The 9,108-nt window shown below is 44.2% G+C and overlaps 1 protein-coding gene across 1 annotated transcript in view; it reads right to left on the bottom strand.

The window, feature by feature from the left end:
• Positions 1–5,806: 5,806 nt before the first annotated feature.
• Positions 5,807–9,108, bottom strand: part of LOC106576598 (plexin-B2) — a 198,623-nt gene continuing 195,321 nt past the window's right edge. Inside the window, exons 35-38 of the mRNA XM_045722352.1 lie at positions 8,630–8,842; positions 8,337–8,412; positions 8,159–8,233; positions 5,807–7,939 (exon numbers count right to left, since the gene is read on the bottom strand). Of these exons, the coding sequence (XP_045578308.1) occupies positions 7,835–7,939; positions 8,159–8,233; positions 8,337–8,412; positions 8,630–8,842 (469 nt within the window). The 3' untranslated portion in view covers positions 5,807–7,834. The remainder of the gene's footprint in view (positions 7,940–8,158; positions 8,234–8,336; positions 8,413–8,629; positions 8,843–9,108) is intronic.

Here is a 9,108-nt window from a genome sequence, read left to right as displayed (position 1 = left end):
TCAGATCAGTGTCCACCCCCTCTCTCTGGCTATCTCCCATCAGATCAGTGTCCACCCCCTCTCTCTGGCTATCTCCCATCAGATCAGTGTCCACCCCCCCTCTCTGGCTATCTCCCATCAGATCAGTGTCCACCCCCTCTCTCTGGCTATCTCCCATCAGATCAGTGTCCACCCCCTCTCTCTGGCTATCTCCCATCAGATCAGTGTCCACCCCCTCTCTCTGGCTGTCTCCCATCAGATCAGTGTCCACACCTCTCTGGCAGGACAGAGTTTGGGAAACCTACTATAGTGTACTCTAATATACTGTACAGTAACATTGATGCAGTGTGTGTGTGGGCTTCGATACACCCTCTGCTACTTGGGGCTTGTTAACGAGACAAGAACCCAAACGCTTTCATCCTTTTTTATTTTATTTTAGCAGAGCCGTTAGCTCTGGGCTAACGAGGATGTCTTTACAGAGCTCTTGCCCAAACTGTTAGGAGGTTCTCTCAACAGAATATCAGTGTTTACACTCAAATATACAGAACAGACTGGAATACATTCAGGACAACGTCCTCTCAACAGACTATTGTATACCAAAGGGTTCTGTATGTGGTGTTGAACAGACTGGATTGTATAGCAAAGGGTTCTGTATGTGGTGTTGGGGGTTTAACAGATTAAGAGGAACAGAACATCTGGCCTGGCTGTTGGACCAGTGTTGGCCAGATTTCAGTCAGTCATGGCTGAGATTGCAGAGGAGAGAAGCCCCAGACCAGACCTGGAAGGGGCTGGGGTATCTGGCTGGCATTCTCTAAATGTGTTGTCCACTTCTCCTCTGCTAGGCATACAAGGCAGGGCAGGGCTGGGCAGGGCTGGGCAGGGCAGGGGCATTTGGTTAGAAGTCTAGTTTCCACACAGCCAGCAGATTCACTAACGTGGGCAGTCGGACATCTCACCACTCTTCATGCCAACCCAGTCCAGGCCACAGTCAGGACACCAACAGGCTTAACAGACAGAGGAGGAATCAGATCTGTCTCAGTCAGAAGAGTTCACACAGACCTGCTCAGCAGCATGGTGACAAACATTGCTCGGAACTACACACAGAAGGACGCACACACGCACGCACGCACGCACACAGACACACACGCACACACACACACACACACACACACACACACACACACACACACACACAGACTAGCTGATTTCTTGAATAAAATGAGTCTGGATCAACATTCTCTGACTACAAAACACTCATGTTGAGTGTGGGTGGCTTCATAAAGCACTCCACCAACCTCTCCTTTCTGAACCATTAAGAAGTGCAGAGTATTGGGTTTGTCCTCATTGGAATTTATTAAACAGTTGTTGCTACAACCCATCAGCAGCCCAACAAAGCTTTCATCTGTAGTCCAAAACACACTGTTAGGGTGTAGGGAGGAAAACACTGGTGCGCTGTGTTCAGTCAGTCAACACACACATCACTTACCAATTACAGTGTTGACCGTGTCATGGTTTTACCCATTACAGTGTTGACCGTGTCATGGTTTTACCCATTACAGTGCTGACTGTGTCATGGTTTTACCCATTACAGTCTTGACTGTGTCATGGTTTTACCCATTACAGTGCTGACAGGGTCATGGTTTTACCCATTACAGTGTTGACAGGGTCATGGTTTTACCCATTACAGTGTTGACCGTGTCATGGTTTTACACATTACAGTGTTGACCGTGTCATGGTTTTACCCATTACAGTGTTGACCGTGTCATGTTTTACCCATTAATGTTGACCGTGTCATGGTTTTACCCATTACAGTGTTGACAGGGTCATGGTTTTACCCATTACAGTGCTGACAGGGTCATGGTTTTACCCATTACAGTGCTGACCGTGTCATGGTTTTACCCATTACAGTGTTGACAGGGTCATGGTTTTACCCATTACAGTGCTGACAGGGTCATGGTTTTACCCATTACAGTGCTGACAGGGTCATGGTTTTACCTATTACAGGGTTGACAGGGTCATGGTTTTACCCATTAATGTTGACCGTGTCATGGTTTTACCCATTACAGTGTTGACAGGGTCATGGTTTTACCCATTACAGTGTTGACAGTGTCATAATTTTACCCATTACAGTGTTGACAGTGTCATGGTTTTACCCATTACAGTGTTGACCGTGTCATGGTTTTACCCATTACAGTGTTGACCGTGTCATGGTTTTACCCATTACAGTGCTGACTGTGTCATGGTTTTACCCATTACAGTGCTGACCGTGTCATGGTTTTACCCATTACAGTGCTGACCGTGTCATGGTTTTACCCATTGGTGTTGACTGTGTCATGGTTTTACCCATTACAGTGCTGACAGGGTCATGGTTTTACCCATTACAGTGCTGACCGTGTCATGGTTTTACCCATTACAGTGCTGACCGCGTCATGGTTTTACCCATTACAGTGCTGACCGTGTCATGGTTTTACCCATTACAGTGCTGACCGTGTCATGGTTTTACCCATTCGGTGTTGACCGTATAAAGGTTTTACCCATTACAGTGCTGACTGGGTCATGGTTTTATCCATTACAGTGCTGACAGGGTCATGGTTTTACCCATTACAGTGCTGACCGTGTCATGGTTTTACCCATTACAGTGTTGACCGGGTCATGGTTTTACCCATTACAGTGCTGACAGGGTCATGGTTTTACCCATTACAGTGCTGACAGGGTCATGGTTTTACCCATTACAGTGCTGACAGGGTCATGGTTTTACCCATTACAGTGCTGACAGGGTCATGGTTTTACCCATTACAGTGCTGACAGGGTCATGGTTTTACCCATTACAGTGCTGACCGGGTCATGGTTTTACCCATTACAGTGTTGACCGGGTCATGGTTTCACCCATTACAGTGTTGACCGGGTCATGGTTTCACCCATTACAGTGTTGACCGTGTCATGGTTTTACCCATTACAGTGTTGACAGGGTCATGGTTTTACCCATTACAGTGCTGACAGGGTCATGGCTTTACCCATTACAGTGCTGACCGGGTCATGGTTTTACCCATTACAGTGTTGACAGGGTCATGGTTTTACCCATTACAGTGCTGACAGGGTCATGGTTTTACCCATTACAGTGCTGACCGTGTCATGGTTTTACCCATTACAGTGTTGACAGGGTCATGGTTTTACCCATTACAGTGCTGACCGGGTCATGGTTTTACCCATTACAGTGTTGACCGTGTCATGGTTTTACCCATTACAGTGCTGACAGGGTCATGGTTTTACCAATTACAGTGTTGACCGTGTCATGGTTTTACCCATTACAGTGCTGACAGGGTCATGGTTTTACCCATTACAGTGTTGACAGGGTCATGGTTTTACCCATTACAGTGTTGACCGGGTCATGGTTTCACCCATTACAGTGTTGACCGTGTCATGGTTTTACCCATTACAGTGTTGACCGTGTCATGGTTTTACCCATTACAGTGTTGACCGGGTCATGGTTTCACCCATTACAGTGCTGACCGGGTCATGGTTTTACTATTAGGTTGTCTCCCCAAATGACACCTTATTCCTTACATTGTTCCCTACTTTTGACCATTTTGACAAATGTAGGGAACAGGGTACCATTTGAGGGACACCCTAATTCTCTGATAATAAATCAAATAAGCATATCTTCCCTTTTCTCCTCCCATCATCACTACCTTTTTATTATTACCACAAATTCTCTATTCATTATGGCACTTCCTGGATAAACAAAGGCAATAAAAAGCTTTGCAATAGACTGTCAGCAGAAGAGCGAGAGAAAACGAGAAGAGGGAACGAGAGAGGAGAGAGAACGAGAGGGACATACATAAGAGAAGAGTGAGAAAGAACCATGGAGAACAAGAGAGAAAGTGACAAAGAAAATGAAAAAGAGAATGCATAAATGAGTCAGTCCGTGATGACTTGTGCAGTCTGGTTGTAATTACAGATCAAAGGAGTTCCCCTGCTGTGTCCGTCTGTCTGGCTGGTGTGGGTCCTCTAGAGTGGGCAGAGACTGGGTATGTGACTGGCAGCCATAGCAACACCAGACAGTCTGCTGATGCCATCTACCCCCTAGGCACACTATTCCCTATATAGGGCACTACTTTTTTTTTTACCAGGGCCCTATAGGGAATAGGGTGCCGTTTGAGACGTATTCTCAGTCATAGCCACCTGCTATGGTAACCGAGGGGTTCTGAGACTAATCACAACCTGAGGAAAGTCTCACAATTCCCTCTCAATTCCTGTTAATATTCATGACAGAGTTGTGCAAGTGTCTGAGTTAGGTGCTAAGTCATATCCCATATTAAGATTGGTCCTCATTCATCCAAGTGTCTGAGTTAGGTGCTAAGTCATATCCCATATTAAGATTGGTCCTCATTCATCCAAGTGTCTGAGTTAGGTGCTAAGTCATATCCCATATTAAGATTGGTCCTCATTCATCCAAGTGTCTGAGTTAGGTGCTAAGTCATATCCCATATTAAGATTGGTCCTCATTCATCCAAGTGTCTGAGTTAGGTGCTAAGTCATATCCCATATTAAGATTGGTCCTCATTCATCCAAGTGTCTGAGTTAGGTGCTAAGTCATATCCCATATTAGGATTGGTCCTCATTCATCCAAGTGTCTGAGTTAGGTGCTAAGTCATATCCCATATTAAGATTGGTCCTCATTCACCCATATAGCTGGCAAGCAAGGAGAACCCAGCATCCTCAGATGAACTGAGACTAATCCTGTAGTTGAGGAAAGACTCGAATTTCAATTCAAAAGACGCATTCATATTTATCAGAGAGTTGCACAAGTGTCCCCATTTGACCCTATGAGTGGTGAACGCAGTAAGGAGCAACCTAACAATGCTCAGATGAACTCAGACACTTAGGTAGCGCCCCAAATACCACTATTGCCTTTATAGTGCACTTTTTTGGGGGCCCCGCTGACCCTGGTCAAATGTAGTGGACTATATAAGGAATAGGGTGCCATTTGGGATGCAGCCTTAAATACATCACCAGGTCAATATGTGAGGATATATGCAGCATCACATCATGTACCATATATAAATTATATTAATCTACCCCCTATAGCTTCAGGATGACAACACATCATGTACCATATATAAATTATATTAATCTACCCCCTATAGCTTCAGGATGACAACACATCATGTACCATATATAAATTATATTCATCTACCCCCCTATAGCTTCAGGATGACAACACATCATGTACCATATATACATTCTATTCATCTACCCCCCTATAGCTTCAGGATGACAACACATCATGTACCATATATACATTCTATTCATCTACCCCCCTATAGCTTCAGGATGACAACACATCATGTACCATATATACATTCTATTCATCTACCCCCTATAGCTTCAGGATGACAACACATCATGTACCATATATAAATTCTATTCATCTACCCCCCTATAGCTTCAGGATGACATCACATCATGTACCATATATAAATTATATTCATCTACCCCCCTATAGCTTCAGGATGACAACACATCATGTACCATATATAAATTATATTCATCTACCCCCCTATAGCTTCAGGATGACAACACATCATGTACCATATATACATTCTATTCATCTACCCCCTATAGCTTCAGGATGACAACACACCATGTACCATATATAAATTATATTCATCTACCCCCTATAGCTTCAGGATGACAACACATCATGTACCATATATAAATTATATTCATCTACCCCTATAGCTTCAGGATGACAACACATCATGTACCATATATAAATTCTATTCATCTACCCCCTATAGCTTCAGGATGACAACACATCAACACATTGGTTTAGTATTAAAATATATTTGAGGAGTGATTCAAAATGATGAAGCAGTTGCATAGCAGATAAAACAAACGAGCTGATGACGACGTGAAAACTATTTGGCAAATGATTTAAGGATGATGTTTGAAATCCATTGAAACGGTTTCAGAAGAATTGACAGAGAAGGCAGTACCTGTCCTGTAGACCAGCTCCACAAGTCATGGTGGTTCACAGCTCAATGATTTACAAAAGTACCATTCAATTATATACATATGTAATGATCATTTTAGCATTTCTCTTTTCAATATCTAGTCTCATGTTTCACACACAGGCAATGGTCTACAATGACAATAAGAGCCATTTTGAAATTAACGGTTTAAAAAAATTATACAGAAAAACAATTATGGCATAACACATACCAGCAAAGATTCTATACTATTAGCATTGAGCTAAAGTGGTTACATTTCAGATTAACAGAACCCTGATTCATCTATCCACATATGTACTATTTCTGGACTCACGATGGAAAAATGAAGGCAAATGGTTTATTTCTTGTATAAAAATGAGAAGATGTTCAACTTCAGCTCTACTGTGTATTGGCACTTAGTCAAGCCAAAGCCTAACAGGTGACAGCTCTAACTTGGTCCACCAGTTAGTTTCAGTGAGACGTTGATGTCAATGGTACAGTATGAATGTGCTTCATCTTTTAGTCTGTTTGGTTTGTTTGACTACTGTTTGACTACATGTGAAGTGGTTCAAGGCTGCTGCACCCTATTCCCCTTCATAATGCACTACACTGAGAACCCACATCCAAAATATATCAACGACAAATACAAAATCATGACAAAAACAAAGTTCGGCCATTTTTAGAACAACAACATGATTAACCAGTCATAACTAGCCAATGGCAATGCAGATTACACAGTAAGCAACCAATCGATTTAAACACAGGATATGACATCATGGAACACCCTGCTTCTTCGCTTCTAGAAACTTTTTAAAAACACAAATTAACAAACTTAGTTGTGCCCATCCATCCTTTTAAAAAATAATTTCATCTTGGTATGTAAAGCGTCTTTTGCATAAAGCCTGTGCCATAAAAATATATTTACATACAACACTACTCTCCTAACTCTGGTCTACTCTGGAGCACATTAAACATCTGATTATCTGTACAAGCTGTAAGTCATCAACACCAGGTTGTATATCATGAGACTGACAGGTATAGTTGCTATGGTTGGTCAGTGGTGGTGTACCGTATATCCTCTGTAGGCTGGGTTTACAGTCTGCTAGCTCACTCAGGGACTATACTGTAGGCTGGGTTTACAGTCTGCTAGCTCACTCAGGGACTATACTGTAGGCTGGGTTTACAGTCTGCTAGCTCACTCAGGGACTATACTGTAGGCTGGGTTTACAGTCTGCTAGCTCACTCAGGGACTATACTGTAGGCTGGGTTTACAGTCTGCTAGCTCACTCAGGGACTATACTGTAGGCTGGGTTTACAGTCTGCTAGCTCACTCAGGGACTATACTGTAGGCTGGGTTTACAGTCTGCTAGCTCACTCAGGGACTATACTGTAGGCTGGGTTTACAGTCTGCTAGCTCACTCAGGGACTATACTGTAGGCTGGGTTTACAGTCTGCTAGCTCACTCAGGGACTATACTGTAGGCTGGGTTTACAGTCTGCTAGCTCACTCAGGGATTATACTGTAGGCTGGGTTTACAGTCTGCTAGCTCACTCAGGGACTATACTGTAGGCCCTTGCTCATTCAGTCTATAGGATCCATAGAGTCAGAGAGAGAGAGGGAGACAGAGAGATTAGGGATCATCCAGTCCCACTTTGGCCCAGTAGCTCTGCTCCTTCACAAGTATTTTCCCCAAAACGCAATAGTTTCCCACAGTTTCTCATGTCTCTAAGGGGAAGAGATATGTGTAACGCTTCATGGTTGATGCTGTAATAGTCTGAAGTCTGCCTCAGTCTCTGGTCCCCCTCATCTTGGTCTACAGAGTGGTCCCATAGCTCCTCCCCCCTCTCTCTGGGGGCCAGAGGTTAAAGGTCGGTGACTTTGTTCTCGAGGGCGGCGGCTATCTGCTGCAGCCGCAGGGTCAGCTGTTTACTCTGGGCGGCTGGGTCCTCATCTAAAGACTGGATGATCTGGAGGGAGGGAGGGAGGGGAAAAATGAGAGAGGACACAGAAGAGACAGTGGTAAACAGATTTTCCTGCAACAGCAAGTGACATTAATTTGCAGAGGAAGTCAACCAAGAGGATAGGGCATTCAAACCACCAGACAAGGAAGTGAGTCCTAAGGTTCTTAACCAAGTGGATAGGGCCTTCAAACCACCAAACAAGGAAGTGAATCCTAAGGTTTTTACCCCGTCATAGTATTTGCTGGCATACTGGTAGAGCTGGTGCAAGGCTGCCTGGGTATTCAGCGTGTCTGTGTGTTCCTGGAGAGCACAAAGAAGGAAGGATCAACCTTATTGTTGTATTCTGATGATGCAATAGAAGACTGCCCACACACAAGCAGATGTGAGGTCACTTGGTACGTACCCTGGACACCTCAGCCAGGTGTGTGTTCATGTCCTGATCACTGACTGGGACCATCTGCTTGATTCCCTTGTAGTAACTGAGGAGAGACAGAATGATAGAGAGATGAGATGTCTGATTGGCTGCCAGGTCCTACAACCTATCCCCTGTGTTGTTTCTGATGCACTAGAAGAGACAGTAGTACTTCTGGTGTGTTCTGACTGCAACCTATTCTCTATATCGCCCAAGAGTACTGCAGTATCGGCTCATTTGATAGGCAGTCAATCATGAAAAGGGAAGAATATGAGAGAACTCACTCGTCCACCATCTTCTTATAGGTGGAGATCTCCTTTGCATAGAGCAGCTTGTTGCTGGGAGATTCCCGGCTCAGTTTGTGTTCCGTCTTGGTGCAGGCGTCCATGAAGGTCTGAGCGATGACGGACAGCGGCGCGTCCACCACCTCCGTCACGTGCACGTCAAAGATGAAGTGAGGGTTCTTCAGGATGTTCACCCAGAAACGCATGGGCAGGCTGGGGATACAGAACACACACATTAGTATACACACCAACACACACACACACACACACACCGAGCAACCCAGCATGAGAGCAAGGTGAAACAGTTGCAGGTTGTCCAAACTAAAAGCCAACTCCTTCCATTCTAATTTAACAAGATAACAGATGCCTTTTCCTTCTACCTCACAGACAAGCTGAGTCACTCAAACCCAGACATCTTAAGTCAACACAGGAAAGCACAACTAACCAGGTGTGAGTAAGGCTGAATAAAGCCTAATAAA

Source organism: Salmo salar, chromosome ssa07, assembly GCF_905237065.1.
Source record: "Salmo salar chromosome ssa07, Ssal_v3.1, whole genome shotgun sequence".
Taxonomy (NCBI): domain Eukaryota; kingdom Metazoa; phylum Chordata; class Actinopteri; order Salmoniformes; family Salmonidae; genus Salmo; species Salmo salar.
Note: the sequence above shows the minus strand (reverse complement) of the source record. Positions and strands in the feature narration are given on the sequence as shown.